The sequence below is a fragment of the Marmota marmota genome, unplaced genomic scaffold (genome assembly GCF_001458135.2).
Source record: "Marmota marmota marmota unplaced genomic scaffold, marMar, whole genome shotgun sequence".
Lineage (NCBI taxonomy): Eukaryota > Metazoa > Chordata > Mammalia > Rodentia > Sciuridae > Marmota > Marmota marmota.
The window spans coordinates 4876796-4898991 of NW_025999853.1; the positions used below are offsets into that span (position 1 = coordinate 4876796).

The 22196-nt window shown below is 45.6% G+C and overlaps 1 protein-coding gene across 1 annotated transcript in view; it reads left to right on the plus strand.

The window, feature by feature from the left end:
* Positions 1-22196, plus strand: part of Bpifc (BPI fold containing family C) — a 39348-nt gene that overhangs the window by 5533 nt on the left and 11619 nt on the right. The window contains exons 3-12 of the mRNA XM_015482797.2: positions 2091-2211; positions 5596-5724; positions 6461-6616; positions 6738-6801; positions 8710-8770; positions 12704-12795; positions 13765-13941; positions 14970-15023; positions 16023-16193; positions 17197-17264. Of these exons, the coding sequence (XP_015338283.1) occupies positions 2091-2211; positions 5596-5724; positions 6461-6616; positions 6738-6801; positions 8710-8770; positions 12704-12795; positions 13765-13941; positions 14970-15023; positions 16023-16193; positions 17197-17264 (1093 nt within the window). The remainder of the gene's footprint in view (positions 1-2090; positions 2212-5595; positions 5725-6460; positions 6617-6737; positions 6802-8709; positions 8771-12703; positions 12796-13764; positions 13942-14969; positions 15024-16022; positions 16194-17196; positions 17265-22196) is intronic.

The following is a 22196-nucleotide window of genomic DNA, read 5'->3' on the forward strand; positions in this document are numbered from 1 at the left end:
ATATATATATATATATATATATATTTTTTTTTTTTTTAATTTAGAGACAGGGATCTCTTTAAGTTGCTTAGGGCCTCTTTAAGTTGATGAGGCTGGCCTTGAATTGGCAATCCTCCTGCTTCAGCCTCCCAAGTTGGTGGGATATAGGCATGTGCCACCTTGCCCAGCTTCCTGGTACTCTTTAACTGAAGTAGTTAATCCAACAACTACTAGTCTAACCTGAAAATACTTACATCTAACCAAGAAATTCCTCTCCAGTGATAATGCAAAAGAAATAAATGAGGGATTGAGGAAAGGAAGAAAGAAAACAGGGGGAAGAAGAAGGAAAGGAAGAGAGAATTGGGGAGAAACTCTTTGTCTTTTCCCGTTAGCTCACAGGACACAGGGAATCTAAAATTGATCCATCTTGCACAATTTTGTGTGAAGGATGATGTGTACAGAATTACGTACTAAGAACACGTGTGTAGGGCTGGTAGAGCGCTTGCCTAGCACGCATGAGGCACTGAGTTCGATTCCCAGCACCATATAAAAAAACTCAATAAACAAAATAAAGGTATTATGTCCATCTACAACTAAAAATATCAAGAAAGAAAGAACAAGTCGGGCGCAGTGGCACATGCCTGTAATCCCAGCAGCTGGGGAGGCTGAGGCAAGAAGATTGAGAGTTCAAAGCCAGCCCCAGCAATGGTGAGGCCCTAAGCAACTCCGTGAGACCCTGTCTCTAAATAAAATACAAAATAGGGCCAAGGGTGTGTCTCAGTGGTCGAGTGCCCCTGAGTCAAGTGGGGACCAAGCCTTCAACACAGCAGCTTTTGGGGACATCTGGATCCACACCATTGCAGCTCTGCTCTGCCTGATCCTAAACCTGCCCTCGGCTCTCTGTTCCTAATTGCTCTAAGTCCTAGAGGAACCGTTCTTTCGCTGGCTGTGGACTCACCAGCAAGTTCGTGGACTTCACTGAGCCCTCAGCTGCCTCCCAGTGAAATTGGGATAAGGAGACACATGTCCCTGGGTTGCTTTGGGAATTTGGGAGAGACTCCTTGGCCACTAGGAGTGGTCACTAGCCTGCAGGGCCACCTAAAATTGATTCATCCTGCCCAATTTGTATGTGAATGACAATGTGGATAGAAACTTGTCCTAAGGAGAAGGAGAGAAAGAGGAAGTTCCAGGGAATGAAAGGGAGCAAATTCCATCCCATGCACGTCTGGGTGAACCCCACCATGTGTATGACTATGACGCAGTAATAAAAACACGTGAAAGTTCTTTCTTGATTAACTATGAAGGTGGCTTCTCTCAAGCTCTTTAATGTGGGAGAGTGCTCTTCCCCCATGAGCTCAGAGAAATGTGTTCTGGGTGCTTCCATAGGAAAAGCCAACCGGTGACTCCCAGGGTGAAACTAAAGCAGAGGTCATTAACCTTTCCTGAGCCTTGGGATCCTTCCCGTGGGGGCCCGGGTGAAAACGTGGGTCCTTGTCTCTGGAAAAACCTGAGGCACATTTGCACACGCAACCTACCCACCGTCTCTCATTAGGATTTCAGGTCATTCTAGAGTGGCCCGTGGATGGTGGCCCTCAGGATCCAAGTCCTTGAGTTTAAAGAATCTGGAAAGAAAGAAGAATGAGAAGGAACTTTCTGGAACTGACTACAGCACACAGATTCTGGAGCAAAACCGCTGAGATTTTGACTACTGTCTCCCCACCCCCTCATTCTTAGCTGTATGATTTGGTCAAGAATTAAGTCCCCTGGGAACAGCATTCCCCTCTGTAGGGTGTGCCAGGTGATGACAGCAACGTCCCCTGCAGAATATTTCAGCTCTTCCTTCGCAGCTCACTGTCTTTTATCCAATGTCACCCCGGCCACATGATGGAAATTCCTCGTGATGTTAGCTCCATGGTCCTGGGCCAGATCCTTCGCCTCTCTGAGGACCAGTGTTTCCATCTGTAAAGCATAAACAACAATACACACTTTGTAGAGCCACTGAGTTCTTACCTAAGAGCATTTCCTGCTCAATAAATTGCATTTATGTGGCTAATATCATTACATCACTGTCACCTGGGTTATTATCACCACTTTTTTTGTTTCCTTCACAGCTGTTCAAGCTGGGCTGGAGATGATTGAGGATATGATAAAGGAAAAGAACCTCCCAGATTTAAATGGTTCTGAGTCTCTTGAATTTCTGAAGATTGATTATGTGGACTACAATTTTTCAAAGTAAGTAGGCATCAAGAGCACTTTGTCATTCGTGTAAAAAGATTCACTTTGTCATAATTCAGCTTCCTTGTCTTGTTCTGTTCCGCCATCCTTATCTCTGATTTCCATTCTCAAGTTTGCTTCATGGCCCAACATGGCCACTGCAGTTCCAGCCATCAAATCCATGTTTTATGCAGCTGGAAGAAGGAAACAGAAAGGGTAAAAGGACCCTTAAAAGTTCAGTCAGTGTCTCTCTTTTAGTGAGTTCTTTCTGAAACTCTACCCTAATAAGATCGTGCCTATGAACAATAGATAAACGTACCAGCAAGAGAGATAGGAAAATTAGTTTTCCAACCAGACAACTTTGTCATCTCCAACAAATTCAGGGAAGTTTAGGGAAAGGGGAGAAATGGGTGTTCAGAAAACACTGCAACCTCTTTCGTAGTTGCTGACAAGATCCCCAAAGGCGGCACAGGGAGAAGATGCCTTTGCCAATCATGAACTGAATCTTAAAGGTGTGGGGGGTGGGGTCAGGCTTTTATAAGAAGTTCTCTGTGACTGAATCACAGATTGCCCAAACACTTTTCCAATCCAAAGAAAATTCCCTGCTATTCCAACTCTTTGAGGGAATCATTTCCCTGCTGTCAACAACGACCTTCTATAAAACTAAGAGGTTTCTTTGTGGGGAAGAAAGATGGTGATCTAGTCTATTAGAAAGTCAGTCATTCAACAGTATTTACTGAGCAGTTACTACATTCCAGGCTTTGTTTGAGGCACTGGGAATAATATAGTGAACAATACAGACACATCTCTTACCCTTAATGTCCAGCGGGAGAGTTGGACATTAAATATATATTCACAATTTCCTTAATTAAGCTAATTATTTAATTATAATGATAATGCCATAGCAGAAAAATACAGAAAGAATCATATGCTATCAAGTGTTAGTGAAAATGAGGGAAAAAAAATCCAACGTCACTAATTATCAGGAAGAAGCAAATCAAATCCACAATGCGATGTCCTCCTATCCCAGATAAAACAACTATTCCAAAAAAGCCAAAAAGTAACAAATGTTGGAGAAGATGCAGAGAAAAGGGAACTCAAACACTATTTCTGGGAATGTAAAGTGTTACAGCCCTTATGGAAAACAGTACGGAGATTCCTAAGAAAACGAGAAGTAGAACTACCATATAATCAAGCAGTCTCATTACTGGGTATATATCCAAAAGAAATGAAATTAGCATGTCTAAAAGAAATCTGCACTCAACATCTGTGTTGTGATACTGTTCACAATGGCCAAGACACAGAATCAACATAGGTGTCCATTGTCAGAAGATTGGATAAAGAAAATATGATACAAACATATGTAATGGAATATTATTCAGCCATAAACAATGAAATCCTGTCATTGTAGCAATGTAGAAGAAACTGGAGGATGTTGCATTAAAGTGAAACATCAAATGTTCTCATTTTTATGTTTGATTAAAAAGTTTACATCTTAGAGGTAGATAATGGAATAGTGGTTACCAAAGCCTGAGGAGAATCTGAGGTGGGGTCCAGGGGATGGAGATAGTGTGGTTATCAGACATGGGAGTGTGTTAAAATAGGAATAATAACCTCTAACATTCTATAGCACAGTCGAATAACTAGGACTGGTAACTGTTAATTGAATATTTCAAAATAACCAGTAGAGAAGATTTGAACGCTCCCACACAAAGAATAATAAATATCTGAGGTGATAGATATGCTTAGTACCCTGATCTGATCATTGCACATTGTAGACACGTATTGAAATTCTACACCGTGCCCCCATAATATGTAAATCCCCATGAGCCAATTTTAAAATAATAAAATAAATTTCAACTGTTTTATTTTCTTTCTAAAATGTGATTCCTAGAAATTTTTTAATTACATGTATATCTCCTATTTTATGGGGCGGTGCCCATAAAGGTGAAGGTGATTTACGATTTATATATACACATGTGTTTTTTGGACTTGATAATTTCACTCCTCAGCATCCTCCCTAGAGAAGTTCCTGGGCACAGGCAGTGTGAGTGAGAATGTTCACTGTGGCATCATTTATAATACAGACATCCTGGAAATAACCCTGGAAATAATAATAAATAATCATTCCTAACGAAGGAAGAAATCTTAAATGTTCCATCCACAGCTTGGAATACTGTGCAGCAGATATGAAGAGCTGGCTAGGCCTACATGTGTCCAAATGAAACTATTTCCAAGACCTATGTTAAACAAATCTCCACCATTCTCTTTCCATGGTGGGACTCAGGATGGATGGTGGGGAGTAGCTAGGAAAAAATGCACAGATAGGTACATGGCAAATAATCCTGTATCGCTATCATGTTCATGTTTTAAAGTTTTTCCTGATCTTAGCTCACAGCCTGGCCTTTCCCTGTGCTCAATCATATGCAGACAAACTCACCTGGGATGAGCTCACCTGCGGCACGTCTTCCCAGCCCCCCCCACGAGTAGCTCTTCTCTTGAGTGATAAGTGAAAGAGGTCGAGTGCCTTGCCCAAGGTCATAGGGCTAGAATTAAACCTGGCTGCAAGTTGAGAGCTCATTGCACCACACTCCAATGGCCCAGCTGGGGCTTCAGAGCAGTCTGAAGTCAGACTGAGGAGGGTCCCAGGTCCGCCTCCACCACTTACGTGTGACTTCCCAGCAACTGCCTCCCAGGATCACGGGGAGGCTTACAATGAGCTCGGGCACAGGCTTGCACACGCCTGGCAGGAAGTCCTCCCTCAGTGGGTGTTCACGATATCGTCCTTGTGCATGTGGCCATCTCGATGACAAGCAACCCAGGGCCTCACCGGTACCTGGGGTCACCTGCTCAACAGCCCAGAGAACCCCAGGGCGAGACAACTCTCTCAAATCAGTTTCTCAGCTAGGAAAGGTACCGGCCACCCAGAGGGCAACTGGGAGCAGGAGGAGGGCGTGACTTAGATTGCCTCAGTGACGTAGGGAATGACACTCCTGTGCAGACGTCCTCTGATGTGCACCATAGTCCCCTACAAGGAGCTGTTCCCTCCAGAACACCGATGTCACCCACTTTGAGTAACACTACAGCTGCTGAAGGGAAAAATAATGAGAGCGATGTTGCATCTGCTTTTGTGTTTAAAGAAACTCGAGGAAGTAGGTTATTTGGTTATTTACTAATTTAATTCTGAACTTGCCCACTACTCTGCTCAACCAGAGAGCAGACACCTCCTGCCAAGGCTGAGGGGAATCAGGAGACGGTGCCCAGACTCTGCCCTGAAAACAGGAGGGTGGACAGTCACCCAGGGTGGGGGGTGGGCAGTTCTACAACTGCAGGTCCAGTGTGGCCTGAGACGTGCGGATGCTCTCTTTGCTCTAACTCGGTTTCCTGTTTCTTGTCTCACAGCATAAAAATCAATGCCTTTTCATTTCCAAATACTTCATTAGCCTTTGTGCCTGGGGTGGGAATTAAAGTACTGACCAACCACGGCACGACCAACATCAGCACAAACTGGGCCATAAAGTCTCCACTTTTGTAAGTATTCCACCGAACACCTGCTGCTGATCTGGGGCAAAACGGAACAAAAATGGGAAAATGTATAAATTCACCATGATTTTCTCGGTGAGGTTGGTCTTCTCTCAGTAGTAACAATCTTTCTCCAGAGTGAGACCAAAATCAGCAAATTCCCTGCTTGCAGTGTGTGTGTGTGTGTGTGTGTGTGTGAGAGAGAGAGAGAGAGAGAGAGAGAGAGAGAGAGAGAGAGAGAGAGAGATTGAGACTGTGCAGAGCAGCTGATTGAAGTCATGTAAGACTTCCCAAGAACTGGAGGCTCCTTAGTGTCAGAGGAACAAATGTGCACCCCATTTTAGGTCCACTAGAAAATCACTGCATGATCTTAAGCCTCTCATGGATGGCACTTTCCCCATCTACAGGGACAACCATGGGAAAGGGAGCTTCTTAGCTCCCATGGAGGCCGGAGGATGGTAGGTAGATGAGCCCCACTCTCCTCCAACCAAAAGCCCACAGAAAAGTAGAGGTCAAATTCAAATACCTTGGTTGGTGCCCCAGAATACCACATTCATTCATTCTACAACCACTTATTGAGTGTCTACTGTGTACTAGTTTTCCCCATCTCAAGAACTCCAGTATTCTAGAATGTACAGAAATGACATCGTCCCTGTGGGTAACACATTCTGAGAAACAGGATTCATCTCCGTGCCTAGCCCAGACTGGGATAACCTTACATCTTTTTTTTTTTTTCTTGGAGCAGCCACGACTCAGGAGGAGCTGATCTGTTTCTCTCTGAAATCTACTTTACTGGTATCATTATCCTGACCCAAAATGACTTTGGCCACCCGGTTCTGAAGCTCCAAGATTGCTATGCCCAAGCCAGCCATGCCCACGTCTCATTTTCTGGGGAACTCAGGTGAGTGGGAACATAGTGGTGGGGCATGGCTAATCCGGGGCTGGTTCTCAGCACCCGCGGGAGGTTCACCACTGGCAGATTGTGGGCCCCGGTAAACTCTTCTTTCTTTTTCCCCCCCTAGTGTCCTGTATAACTCCTTTGCTGAACCCATGGAGAAACCCATTTTAAAAAATTTAAATGGAATGGTAAGTCTTCCGTAAAACAGCATTGGCAGCAGGTCTACCAGTAAGCCCTCACTGAGCACCTACTGTATGCAAGGCCCTTTGACACACTATCCTTTGCAACTCAGTAACAATTTCTCAAGTCCCTACTCTATACCAGCCACATGGTAGGTGCTAGGGAGATGAGTGAAATTACTCCCCTCTCCAGTTTCTCACCCTACAGTGGGCAAACAGCCAATAGAAATTTATTTATTATGTACCTATTGCATGTCCCACACTGGTCTAGGATCTATTGGGAACATGAGAGTGATAAACTTGTCTATTTAAACAAACAAACAAAACTTAGGCTTGTGAAGCAACAATTGTATGAGGACTTGAATCTAGTACATAATTACATGATGATTAGATTGAATCTAAGAAGTTTTAAGAAATGGAAAAAATTTGAACTAGAGGATGCAAGACTGAGTCGTGCCTCTAGGTAGAATTCGGATACGTAAGGAACAGGGGAGAAGAAAAGCTATTTCCAGATTATGGAGTAAGAATAAATTAAGAAAGCAGAATGTCAGGATGCCTCCTAACGCTATAACAATCCTGATTCCAGTGTCTGAGGAAGGGAAGGATGGAATTGGCTGTGTGCTCTTTCCAATCATCTTACCTTCTCTGAACCATATTCTCATATTTCGGGGAGAGACAGGGACAGAGATAAGGACCCGAGCAGAAGGACGAGGGTGAAGGGGTCTGGCTCCCTCGGGCTCAGGTCTGTGAGCTCCCCAGGGCTCAGGTCTGTGCTTGTCAGACAGTAGGTGCTTAATGAAAGTCAGTAAGAAGCTCAACCCTCCAAAACACCAAGCTGTTTGCCCCCCAGAGGCTGCAGAGCTGGTCAGGGGACTCTGGAGTTTCATGGTCTTCTCCATCCCGACCTGGCAGGGATGGCTGCCAAATAGGATGTCACCTCCAAGGTGACCTTTCCCTTATTAAAAACAGGGTGTGGTCTTTTAGCTTCTGACAGGAGGTCAATAAATGAATTATGTCACAGCAGCTAAGCTTCCCTGGAATTTCTATGTGGCTTGGAGATAAAAGATCTTTGCATCCATGATCCTCTCTGAGCCGCTGGGGGGAAAAAAAAGAGAGAGAATGTTCAGACCCCAGCTGTCTAGCTGTGGCACCCTCTGTTCTTTGCTTCTCCCATCTGTAAACAGAGGAAGAGTGCCTACCTCTCAAGGCTGTAGCAATACTAAAATGGAATTAAGGTTGTAATTGCTAACATTTACTGAATGCTTACTCCACGCTGGGCGATTTTATGTCGATTACTTGAATTTCTACTTATAACTTGATGAGGTAGATACAATTATTGCCCCCATGTTGCAGATGAGGAAACCGAGGTCAGAGAGCAGAAGTGATTTCCCAAGGGATTCAACCCCAGGCTCGAGGCTCCCTGATATGAATACGAACCTCCCCCCCCCCACCCCAACCCCACTTCCTAAAAGTCTCACGACATTCCCTAAACAGGTCTCTGATCTCATGGGCTCTCCAACTTGCCCGGGGGTAGTCAAGTGGCTCCAGCTGTCCAGGCAGGGCATGAGCTGCTGATAGAGGTGGAGGGAGGAGACGTCACCTCCAGCAGTGAGGAAAGGTAGTCGCTCCAGTGGCACGTTCTCCAGGTGTGACAGCAGCAGCATGAACTGGGGCACATGCCCTCCCCTGCCACAGGAGGAAAGCCTCAGGCTAAGTGGGTGAGGTCTCAGTTGCTATGGAGTTTAGCCAGCATTCAATGACGTGCTGCCCAAATAGACAGGACTCAAAGCCCACGGGTGTCAACTAACTTAAGGGAAAATCGTAGTGACCGAAGGGGTAATGTCTCCTAACCAGAAGGCTTGCTTTCAACATGATAACATGCTTTTTATTTTTCTCTCCAATTTCTTTGGTGGCCAGCTGTGTCCCATTATCACAAATGAGGTGGAAGCGCTGAATGTCAATCTCAGCACACTGGAGGGTGAGTCTCAGAACCGGGTCTCCTGGTGATTCTCTTCCCACCTGCAAATGCTGCTGCTCCATAGATTTGCTTGGCAAGGCAGCGAGCGCCCACTCCTCTCTGTTCCTTCCACCCTACAGATTCAAGTCCCAGGACTTCAAGTGGCAGGATGCTCCCTCTGCAGAGAGCACGTCCCCCAGCTTCCTCGTGCAGAAGGGGGTTGCTCCAGGGAACAAGAGGCAATTCCAGGAGCTAAACCCTCACAAGTTCTAATTCCAGCTTTGACATTAAACCCATCCACTTCAAAATGAGTGACACTGACCTTGACCACATTATTCCCCTGTTCCAACCCCTTCAGTGTCTGCCTTCAGCATGGAGTCCACACACCTTCACCTGGACTGAAGGCTGGTTAGACTCTGCTCTGCTTACCTGTCTCTGCTTCGTCTTGCTCCTCTCTCTGCACCTGCAACCAAACTGTTCCCAGTGCTCTCTCGCTCCCGGCCTGGGCTTATGCCTGTCCACCCTGCCTGGAAGCGCTTTCTCCCCTCCCTCCATTTCTTCCTTTAATAGATATTTCTGCACCAGCAGCCTGCTGATCCCTGCAGATCACAACCTTTCCTCTCTCTGCCCCCAGTCCTATTCACTCCTCTTTAAGATTCAGCTCAGACACTGTGTTTCCCAAGAAATCTTACTTGACCACCCCCAACCTACAAAGTGACACCTCTCGATGTTTGCACAACACTTTATATGTATCTCTTCCTTCGTGTTCCATGCATTCACCCGAGGATGGTGTAGGAGCACCTGAAATCGGCTGGGCACTCACTGATCTTGGTGCTGGGGATGTAGCAGTCAACTTGGGAGACAGAAATCTCCACCCTCACAGGACTAGAGGGATGAGCCAGACAGAAAGCAAGATAAGCAAGTAAAATCTGGTTTATGGCCGTGATAAGTAGTAAGAAGAATAACAAAGCAAGGGAGGAGCTGGGTGAAGGTTTCCATTTCAGACAGGGTGGCCAGGAAGCACTGACGAGCAGGTGGCATTGCAGGAAGAACCTGAAGGTAGTAGAGAGTGAGCAACCCCCAGAGCTGGATCGTCTTCACCCTGACTCTGCTGATGCAACAGAACTACACAGATTGTAAGATGACAAACCGTGGAAGTCTGTTCATCTCAGAGTTGTGAAGACTGGACAGTCCAAGATAGAGGAGCTGCCTGGGGGTGAGGCCTCCAAGTGGAGTCACAACATGGCGGAAGGGCAAGAGAGTGTGCCTGAGACAGAGGGAGGAAACCTAGCAGCATTCGCAACTAATTTACTCCTGAGAAAAGGGCACTAATCCATTCATGAGGGCACAGCCCCGAGGCCTAAGGAACCCTCGAAGGCCCTCACATACCAATATCATTACATTGACCATTAGGACTCAACCTAAGTTTGGAGGAACATTCAGACCACAGCATGCACAAAGAACATTCTAGGTAGAGGAAATCACAAGCTTAAAGGCCATGAAGCAACCGGGCATGATGGTGCAAGCCTGTAATCCCAGTGGCTCAAGAGGCTGAAGCAGGAGGATCACGAGTTCAAAGACAGCCTCAGCAAAAGCAAGACGCTAAGCAACTCAGTGAGACCCTGTCTCTAAAAAAAAAAAAAAAATACATAGGGCTGAGGATGTGGCTCAGTCATTAAGAGCCCCTGGGTTTAATCCCAGGTCCCAAAAAAATAAGCAAATAAAAGGCTGTGAAGCAGGGCCTTCCTCCGAGGGTGTTGGTGGAACAGTGAGGAGGCCATACTAGGGACAGAGGGAGTGGGGGGGACAGCAGGTGATGAGGTCAGAGATGGGGAAAGGGATGATTCAATTTTCAGGACTCTGGAGACACTGCAAAGTCTGCTTGGTCTGAGATGAGGTTCTGGAGGGTTCTAAGCAAGGCCCGTATGACCTGACTTACTATGCTAACAATACCCAGGAAGGTTGGGTGGGGACAAGGATAGAATTAGAAATAGTGAAGTCCTGACCTGGTATCAGGGCAGCTGGCCCAGGGTGGGTGGTAATGATGGGAAGACATGTTCAGCTCCTGGATATACCTTGAAAATAGACGGTGGTATTTGCTAGCAGCCCAAATGTGGGTCATGAGAACTTCTGGTCGAGGCTCACTTTGGGTTTTCAGCCTAAGCAAAGGAAAACTGGAAGAATGAAATTAGCATTTACTCAGATGAGGAAGACAGTCAGAGCAGGTGGGTACGAGGACCCTCAGCTCAGCTTTAGATCCCGTCTTACTAGACTGCATTATAACTTCCTAGTTTTATGTCTGCCTCCCTCAGACTATGAGCTGGAATTTTGACTCCTCTTTATGTCCCCAGTACCAGGCCCACCCAGCCCCTACCAGGTTAATAAAGACTGAATGGGTGAAGGGATAAAAGGAAACGGGTAAGAGGACTGAGGGATTGATGAGTGGATAGACAGATGGATGGAAGAATGTGAATGGGGTGGAGAGTAGGCAAAGAAGATGGAATGATGGGGTGAAGGTGGGAGTTCATAACCCACTTGAATCAAAGTGTCGAATATGATATGTCAAGAAATTTGTAATGTTTTGAACAACCCACAATAAAAAATTTAAAAAAAAAAAAAAGAAGATGGAATGGAGAAGGAGCTAGGCAAGGATTCCCACATCCTGGCCTGCCTACTCTGAGCCTCTCCTGCTTCATCGGCTGAGTGGTGGGGGATCCCTCCACATGGGACACTCAGACACATTTCTAAAATCATAATGACGTTGGATAATGTTGTGCACCTACCTTAGCAAGTTGCTTCATCTCTTCTTGCTTCACATCTCCCCCAGCAGATGTGATGCTCAGGTAGCTTCCCCTGGAACAGAGAGGAAGTCTTCACACCTCCAAGCACCGTGGTCAGAAGGCAGCTCTCCCTAAGCCAAGGCTGCCTTGCCACACCTACTGTTCATCTCAGACTCTGCAATCTTTCTTCCCAAGAACTTCACCCACCACTATCCCCTGATTCCTTTGCCTTCTGCTTTTGTTTCGAAAATGCTAATACAAAAAAAATTTAATTAAATTAATAGCTTTTGCATGAGAATTTCCTGGTTACTTTAACTTCATGGATTTTTATCTTCTCTCTCACAAGATCACTTCTCTGAAAAAATTTCTAATTGTGATAGTAATTGCGTGTTTATTATTTTTAAAAATGAAGTTCTAGCTACATAGAACTCTAACATTGAACTCGAAAGTCTCTCAATCCAATATATACGGCTTGATATTTGGAAGGGACTTTGTGCCAATTTCCTTTTTTAAAAAAGTATTTATTTATTTATTTTAGTTGTAGTTGGACACAATACCTTTGTTTATTTATTTATTCATTTTTATGTGGTGCTGAGGATTGAACCTAGGGCCTCGCACGCACTACGTAAGCACTCTACCACTGAGCCACAATACCAGCCCCTGTGCTAATTTCCTTTTCAAAGCTATAAACTGAGCATGGTGGCACACACCTGTAATCCCAGAGGCTTGGGAGGCTGAGGCAGGAGGATCTCGAGTTCAAAGCCAGCCTCAGCAACTTAGCAAGACCCTGTCTCTAAATAAAATACAAAAAAAAGGGGGGGCGGTGCTGAGAATGTGTCTCAGTGGTTAAGTGCCCCTGGGTTCAATCCCTGGTACCAAAAAAAAAAATAAAAATAAAAATGAAACTCTGTAGTTTCATTGTGTGTATATTCACGAAGATATCGAGGGAAGTGCCTAAACAGGTGTGCACCAAAATTTTACCTAATTTTTATTAGTGTAACATGATTAGGACACAGTTTTTAAAAGTAAACATGTATTACTTATTTAAAAGGGGGGGGAACTGTTATTTTAAATAGAAAATTAAAAACATTGTTCTGTCTTTCTAGACATTATTCATGTATTATAGTATGCTTTAGTGAATATAAATTCTCCTTTTTCTCTTTTGCTCACTTAGTTATCACCAAGATCGACAACTATACTTTGCTGGATTTTTCCCTGGTTGGTCCTCCAGAAATCACTGAGCATTACCTTGACCTGAACCTGAAGGTAAACTTATGATTCTCAAAATCCTCACCTGGCTGTTAATACTTGGAGAACAAAGATTCTATGCAGAAGAAAATATACAAACATGCTCTTCAAATAATTTTATCTTCTTTCTAGCTACTCCTTCATGTTCGGGCCTTTTCAAAAGACTCTTGAACCCTTTCTTGATGGGTTTAATGATTGTTTGCAGACAACATATGTCTGCCTTCTCTGTGAGAAGCATCAGGAGGTCTTTGTCTCGGGGAGTAGGTGGGAGACTAGGAGCCTGAAAGTAGGGAGGCCTGCCTTTATTAGAACTTAACACCTGAGCAGGTCGTACATATTGGTACTTCTGTTCACGACTCAGGCTGGTGGGTTTAACTGAGGGCTGCTGGCCTCTGTCAAGGCCGTATGTCCATGGAAATGGCTGTCCCTGAGCCTGGAAAAACATTCCTCCTCGTGCTTATGTTCAGTTTTGCCTCAAGGTGAATGTCCTTGTTCTTTAAAGTGCATTTTGGCTTGCCTTTCACTCAGAGTCTTTCAGATCCGTTGAATGCTGTTCAATGACACCTGATGGCTAATGAGAGCAGCATTAGGAATGCCCCAAAATGCTTCAAGCCATTTGGAGTTCTGGGCTCTTCTGAGTGTTTTTACAATTTCCCAAGTAGCTGGTAGTCACAGATTTTGAAGGTCAAGGGTCTGATACCTTGGGAACTGTTCAGAGGTGGCCCCATTAGCCCCTCCTTCCTTTATCTGAGAAAAGTACCAGCCAGGAGCTTGTGCTGTGTACCCCCAGATGGACAGACACGTCCAAAGGTGCACAAGTCAGCACAGCTTTGAAACAGTCACGGCCCCAGGGGTCAGCAGGCCTTGCTGTTTTTCTCATCCCTGCCGAGTTTCTGGAATGTTCCATATTGGGACATGACAGGGTCCACCTTCTCACTCCCGCACAGTTGAGTTTTCCTCTGGTAACTGGCCTTTGCTTTCCCACAGGGCGTATTCTACCCTCTGGAAAGCCTCGTGGACCCCCCCTTCTCTCCAGTTCCTTTTGAGCTCCCGGAACGCAGGGACTCCATGATCTACATCGGAGTCTCTGAGTATTTCTTTAAATCTGCATCCTTCGCTCATTTCATAGCCGGGGCCTTCGGCATCACCCTCTCCACGAAGGAGGTGAGCAGAGTTGGCGGATGGTGACCACTGGCACCATTGCTTAGCCTTTTTCTAAGCATCACATTCTGGGATTTTCGGGTCCTAGTGTTGATTTCTGGGCCTTTGGGGGCTATCGCTCCTAGCAGGACCATGAATGAAGGAACATGGAATGCATGTTGTGATCAGTTGGGGGGCTGTTGGGTTTCCAGATCCGTGTGTTTGTTTTTACGTGATATCTGGCCACTGTTCTAGGCTGAGTTTAACTAATGCTAAGATTGCCTTCCGCCACGTGTTACCTACAACCTTTGGTCATTTCAACTTACTTAACATCCCTGTGCCAGAGTGTCCTCACTTGGGAAGGAGCTGCACACTCGCAGGCTATTGGTGGCACTAAAAAGTTTAAGTGCATGTGGAGCCCCCAGACCAATGCCCAGCACAGAGCAGGTGCTGTGTAGCTCTTGGTCGTCCTCAGGACTCCCGGGCTGGGTCAACAGAAGCCCTCCTGCTGGCAGTAAGCGCTTGTGCCTCCCTTCTGTGAGAACACTCCCTCCAGCCAATCAAAACCTTTTCTTGAGCATCCCTCTTAGATCTCCTCCTCCTCTGTGCCTTAGTTATACGGGTAGTTCTAAGTCTTATGTTCAAGGTGGTAAGTGTGGCAGCAACAGCTACTTTATGCACTAAAAGTTAGACACTTCTACCTTTGGACTGAAGGCTGTTTATCTGTGAAGGTAAATTACATGAGCATTCCTTCTCAGTCATCTCTGAAGATGACCACACAAGCCTTATTGTTGCAGAATATCCCCACACGGGTGCCCCTATAGGATACACACAGAGTACAGCTTATTCAGATGGACTGTAACCCCTGTCTGACCTTGGGTGACTTACTTTACTTCTCTGGGCCTCAGGTTCCCAGGGGTTGGACTCTAAAGCAATAGGTCACCCTAAATGTTTTATCTTCATAATTCATAAAATTATAGGGGACACCACGTTTGCCCTGAAAAGACATCAGGGTAAAAGCCTTACAGTGACGTGGTGTGCTTGTGTTTCAGATTTCCAAGCATTTCATTCAAAACTCCCAAGGCCTTGGCAACGTGCTCTCCCAGGTGAGTGCTCTGGGTTGGAGCCCCTGGTTGTAGGCTTGTTTTGACTGAAATCACTTGGGGGTGGGGGGCTTGTGGGTTCTTGTATTTTCTTTTGATCCCAGCATGGGTTCATCTTTCTGTTCTTAAGAGGTTGTTTGTTTGTTTGTTTGTTTGTTTTACTCAAATATCCACCTATATTTACTAACCAGTATCTGGAAAAGTAGAATTAAAGTATGGGTTAAAGTACTATTAAAGGGGGGCTGAGGTGGTGGCTCAGTGGTAGAGTGCTTGCCTGGCATGTGTGAGGCACTGGGTTCAATTCTCAGCACCACATAGAAATCAATTAAATAAAGGTCCACTGACAACTAAAGAGTATTTTTTTTAAAAAATACTATCAAAGGCCTGTGAGTTCATAAAATAAATCAGTTCCTTCCACATGGTTCCACCACACCTGAAATAATTAGTTTTATTTATTAGCTTAAGTGAAGAACTCAATCCTTGAGTGAAGGGTAGATGCCCACACTTGTGACCTTAGTGAAGCATCTATTAACAGCATACCTTTATGGCAGACTGAGTTTGGGACACGAGGGACCTACAGGCTCAGGTCTGCCTTCAAGGATGATGATACTTTAGAGAAAGAAGCTCCAGTCAAACAGACCTAGGCTCAAATCTCAGTTCCACAACACTTTAGCTTGAGCCTTGAGAAATCCCCTAACCTCCACACGACTCACATTCTCCATTATGAATCAGGGGTACAGATACAGACTGAACCCGCCACAGGAGCTTTTTGAAGATTTGAGGAGATAATACCTAAAGCCCCTGCCACGGTAGCTGGCACCCTGGATGGATGATAAACGTCAGCTGTAATTTCTGTTGGGTTTTCTCGTGCTATTTTTATTACTACGAAAGAACTTTCTTCTATTCTAATTCCATGGTGTAAAATCCAATTCTCCCAGACCACCCCACATTCACGGTTTCCCTTCACCCACTCAGTCTCTGTTTCTTTCCTGAACGGGGCAGATTGCAGAGATCTACATCCTGTCCCAGCCCTTCATGCTGCAGATCATGGCCACGGAGCCTCCCATGGTCAACTTGCAGCCGGGCAACTTCACCCTGGACATCCCTGCCTCCATCATGATGCTCACCCAACCCGAGAACTCGACGCTCCAATCCATCGTCTCCATGGACTTTGTAAGTCTGGGGGCCAGGAGGGCAGCCTGTGGGCGCCATTCCCGTTGTTGCCAGGGAACATTGACCAGCAGCTTCTAAGTGTTTGGAGGAAAAGGCTGAAGCATCGATTAAGAGTGAGGATAAGCCGGGCTTGGTGGCGCATGCCTGCAATTCCAGAGGTGCGGGAGGCTGAGGCAGGAGGATCCCAATTTCAAAGCCAGCCTCAGTGAGACTGACTTGCCCACTGCACAGAATGCCAATCACTGTTAATGAGTTTGGGAAGAGAAAGTTTATTCAAAAGGCGGCCACATGTGGAGACAGAGAGCAAGTCAAAAATGCATCTCCCCAAGGATAGGGTTTGGGGATACTTATGGCTGAGGAGTGGGGAAAGGTGATTGGCTCAGACTTCATCAAACTTCACCCCTGGGACCTACATGTCAGAGGTATTATCTGTAGTCAACTAAAAGCAACTAAGAACAGGTGAGGTCTAGAGGACTTGTTCGGGAACCAAGAGCAGGTGGTCTGTTCGGAGTTTCCCTCAGTTTCAGAGGAGGGGTGTGGAGGGGTGGGAGGCCAGACTCACTCCCCCATGCAATGTCAAATCTCTCTCCAATCTCTGCATCCTGTGTTCCCTCCCCACTACCTCAGTTACATGGATAGCTGGATTTCCTTTTTCCTCAAAATAAAGCAATCAAGGTGGAACTCAAGTTCACTTGATCAGATGAAGTCCAAGTGCAGTCTGATAGGAGGGAATGAATACAATGAACCTAAGCAAAATCACAAGGCCTACACAGAGAAGAGAGGTTAGGAGAAAAGAGAAGAATAATCTAAAGAAGAGCCTCAAATAATAAATCTTTATAGTTCCCCTAGCTGAAAGGCAGGATTTTCAGAGCTATTTCTTGCCAGCTTCTTTGAATAAGAGGGAAAGTTTGGTTGATGATGCTTCCACTATTGGAAACTTCAACGTGTGGCCCAAACAGACAGATTCATTCACCTTAGCGACAAACGTTTTTGTTGTCTGCAGGTTGCTAGTACCAGCGTGGGCCTGGCTATTTTGGGACAAAGATTGATCTGCTCATTGTCTCTGAAAAGGTAAGATCAGTTGAACAAATGCATCGACAGACCCCAGAATCAAAGTCGCCACAGAGAACAGGTGAAGGTAATCCTGTGTGAACAAATTCTTCAGATCACTTCAGAGTATGCACTTCACTAAAAATCGCATTGTGAAGTTTTCCTTTTTTTCTTCCCATTAGAATACTACTAAGATAAAATAGGGAACAAAATAATTGTAAAAAAAAATCTATAATCTAACTGCTCAGTCTATGCTGCAGCAATAGGAACAAGTTCCCCTTCATCAAATTCAGAGATCATGGTCTTAGGAAAGGGCAGAAATCTTTTAGAGTTACAGAGTCAAGTTTCAAATCGCTTCTTGGTTCTCCAATCCCAATTGGGTCTAGTAACCTCTTTGAGCCTCCGTTTCCTTATCTGTAAAGAAATGAAGTTGGATTGAATTGTGTCCAAGGTACCTTCAGACTCTGATGATGTGGTCCCATTACTAGAACACAGTTTATTCAACAGGACCTTGGCCCATGGCCCAGATGGCTCTCAAACGCAGGCGATGCAGTATGGAGGGGGGCAAGCAGGTCATTGAACGCCAATTGCCATTTGGAAAAATTGTCTTCAAAGTGCATTTTCTTTGGTGCAATCAACCTGATAGTTGAAGTTCTGATTGAGACATGGGGTGAGAATTTACAGAAAGCTCAGCTGTCCCAGACTAAGTCTTGGAAAGAAGAGGAAATAGTAAGACAGAATAAAGGCAGAGTCAGAAAAGAAACGAACAGGGGGAAGTCAGTGGAGCGCCACAAGTCAACCTGACGGGTAGGAAGAGTGCTGTGGAAACACAGAAAATGTTTTCAATAAACTAACGTTTTTAATGGGGCTGGGCTGGGGCTCAGTGGTAGAGCACTCGCCTAGCACGTGCGAGGTGCTGGGTTGGAGCCTCAGCACCACATAAAAATAAATAAAATAAAGGTATTGGTGTCCAACTAAACTGAAAAAATAAAATGTATACATATATTTTTTAAAATAAAATAATGGTAAATGGTAAAAACAGAATGCAAAACTGCAGAAGCACCATAGTGAGGGGTTGTGTGAAATAACTTCACATCTGACAAAGGAAGTGAACCCCTCACATGAAAAGAGTCATGTTAGAATATGAGATTATGAGATCTGGGGGAGTGTATAAAAATATTCTTAGTAATTATATTGTTTTTCCAATAAAAAGAATACAAAATTTCAAAGTATGGTTTCCAAAGAGAAAAAAAAATCCAAGGGGCTTTACTTAAATTTACTGACCCTCAGTGCAGAGCTGACTTTGCCATGATGCCCAAGAGGCATAGCCCCTGGTGCCCCAGGAACCCAACTTTAGGAACCCAAGAAAATGTTTTCATATATTTAAAATAAGAACTTAAAAAAGAATATATTCCAGACTTGATTATACTTATTTTATACCAATGCAGTTGTAAAATATAATTTTAAAAATATATTTTAAGAGTCAAGTGCAGTGGTGCACACCTAATCCCATTGACTGAGGAGGCTGAGGCAGGAGCATCACAAGTTCGAGGCTAGCCTCAGCAACTTAGTGAGACCCTGTCTCAAAATAAAACCAAAGTGTCTGGGGATGTAGCTCAGAAGCAGAGCACTTGCCTAGAATTTGTGAGGCCCTGCGTTGGATCCTCAGCACCTCAAAAAAAGTAAGGAAGAAGACCAGTGCCTCAGGCCCCAGAAGTCATAGGAGGACCTATGGGATCCTCAGGGATCAGGCTGGTGAAACCCAGAGGCATGGCAGGTGATCTTTGATTTAATGGTTCTACCAGGTGAGAGGATGTGAACCAGAGAGCAGGAAGAGGAGGAGGGAAAAGCCAGAGGGTGAGAAGCTGGGGCATCCCAACTAGGCCACCAGAGAAAGGCAATGGATTGGGATTGAACTGCTGGACTGAGAGTAAAGGTGAGAGCCAATCTCTTGGAAGACAGAGGAAAGAGGCAGTAGGGCCAGAGTGATGGGGGAAATGCAGGCAGGTGCTAACCAAAGCAGCAAGCATCTGGAGAAGGTAGGAACAGCCCAGGCTGTGCCCAGTGCAAGAGTGGTTCCTTCAGGCAGTGAGTATCTTGGAGCAAAGCAGGTGGGCAGGGCCTCTCTAGCCTTTTTGAAGTCTCCAAGACTGTGCTGAACCAGCCTGGGCCTTTGGCAGTAAGAGCAGTGGCCAGGCCACCCACATGCCACCCCAGCAGGCTCCTCCACTCCTGGGCGTCACAAGCGCTGCCTTTCAGGATGAGCTGGTTTGGCCCTGGCTGATGTCAGAGAGACACAGCAGGAAAGGTGTAACGTGGGTGGGGATCTGTGGGACAGAGAAGAACCCAGGAGCACAGGATCTCCAAATAAAGTTTCCAGCACAACTTTCTGCCACCCCTGCCTCAATGTGTCCCTTCTGGAGCCACTCAGGGCTGCTGCATAGACATCTGATGCAAAAATCAGACAAACCCTGTGTGACAGGTTTGACAAGCAGTAAGACCATGAATTGTGGAGTCAGTCTGGCTGGGTTCAGATTATTAGTTGTGTGGTGTCAGGAAATGTACTTTCTCCCTCTGGGTCTCCATGTCCTCCTCTATGAAATGAAGCTCTAATAAAACCTATTTTAGGGACTAGGAATGTAGGTCAATGGTAGAGTTCCTCGATTGGGAGAGGCCCCGAGTTCAATCTCCAGGTCTGCAAAAAAATTAAAATTAGATTAAATAAATGAGTAAAGGCTACTTTAGAAGGTTATTGTAGGATTATGGACTAATACAAGTAAAGTGTATATTTGGTGCTCAAGAAAATTTGGCTATGACTATTCTTGAGTCTCAGCCAGGGCAAGGAGGTATTTGATTATGCAAGATTATATGAGGTCTGGGTTTTTTTTTTATATTTTGTCTGTTTTGCAGAGCTGGGAATCAAACCCAGGGCCTTGCACATGCCAGGCAAGCGCTCTACCACTGAGCTTGACTACATCCTTGACCCCTACAAGGTCATTTCGAGAGTGTCCCTACTCAGGATACACCTCGTTCCCTGTCTCCTGCCCAGTGATGGCTGTTCTACAATTTGGGTCTCCTCTTCATTATCCAGCCCCCATTGTCTTCTAGGTCCTGTGCCCAGCACAGCACCTATATTGTTTCACAGAAACCTTACAACTGTGGGTCTCTGGGGCCTGGCCTGGTGCTGTAGATTAAGTGAACGGTTCTGGAGGTGGGTATTATTGAGGGCTCATGGAGGTGGAATAACTCAGTCAAGGTCACAGAGCTATTACTGGTCGAGTACAACTTGAACTTTTTCCCAAAGCCTTGGGTGGTTTTCTGTTTGTTTGCTTTGTGGTTCTGGGATGGAACCCAGACCCCGTGCCTGCTAGGCAAGTGCTGTAACACTGAGCCACACCCCCAGTTAGTGTTTACTTACTACGTTATCCTGCCTTTGAGCTAGTGAAGAGCTAAGACTCAGAAATTAACACTTAGGCCTAGGACTTAGGAAGCCAATATCCTTGCTCAGAAGAGAAAACCCACAAGTGAGGAGTTAAGCAAAACTGAATCAGGCAGCCTGCCCACGTTCAATATTGAAAGTCCAAAGAGAAGACACTGGGTGTCCTGAAATGGAAAAGACACACAGCTCTCTTTTCATTGCCAGGATAAAGAGGAGGAAATAATAAAGAAAGCAAAAAAATCTAGGAATACTAATAACAAACCTGACTTCTTTGGGCACGTCTAGTTAAGAGCCGTCTCTGGAGTCAGGCGTATCTGGATTTGGATTCTAGAACCTTGGGTTCCTGCCAGCTGGGTGGCCTTGATCAAATTACTTAACCTCTTTAAGTGTCAATGTCCTCATCAGCAAAGCAGCTGTGTGGGTGAGGAGATCACGGATGTAAAGCCCTTAGCACGATGCCCTGCGCAGTTCGTGGCTAGCAGTCCCAGAGTTTAATTCTCTCTTCCCATTTTAAGATCCAAGTCTCACCCCCAGGAGGGAGAAACTGGTCCCAAGGGATATGAGAAGTCAGGCTGGTCTTAAAAGCTGTAGGGCTGGCCCTCGAAGCTCTATCTGCCATGGAGTCTCTTGTTCCCAGCACGATTCTGTCTGAAGGCAGCTCCAGAACAGGCTGGCCCACACGGTAGAGGTCTGTAGATTGATACAGAGGCCAACCTTAATGACACTTTCCCTGCTTGAGTCCTCATCCAGGTGGCTTAATTCTAACCCTCTTGATCACATTCAAAACTCAAAAAATCAAATTCATATTACTGTTGAACCAGTTAGAACTTTGGAACTTTTTCTTGACATTACTACGATTGAGACTCTGATGTCCCCAGCTGCACCCTACTCCAGGCCCATCAATCAGCACACGCACACACTGCAACCCCTCCCAATGGACACAATCAGAGAATGCAAATACAGCTGACCACCACAAGCAGATGGAATCGCTGCCTAACTCCATCCTCACAGCTTGGGGAGGGTGAACATTTCCCCGCCTGAGCCACCTGAACAGAAAACCAGGAAAGAAGCTTGTCAGGCAGAATGGACTCGCAGTTTCTACAGGATGGTACTTTGGACAGGTCAATGGAACGCACACTTGGCATCCGGGCTGACCCCCATCTGAACCCTTCCTCTGAGCCCCGGCTGAGCCAGGCAGAGAAATGCTAAGGTGGGGTGCCATCCCATCGGAGGAGGAAACCCCAAATGGATCCTTCTCCCAGGGATCCTGGAGAAGATCTTCAGGTTTCCAGAGGTACTTAGATAAAAACACTGGGGAACTCTTACCCATCGAGAGGGTGCTTTTACTAGTGGAATGGGTCCAACACATTTCTCCCCTCAAAACCTTTCCAGGGACTGGGGATGTGGCTCAAGTGGTAGTGCGCTCGCCTGGCATGCACGCGGCGCTGTGTTCGATCCTCAGCACCACATAAAGATAAAGATGTTGTGTCCACCAAAAACTAAAATATATATAT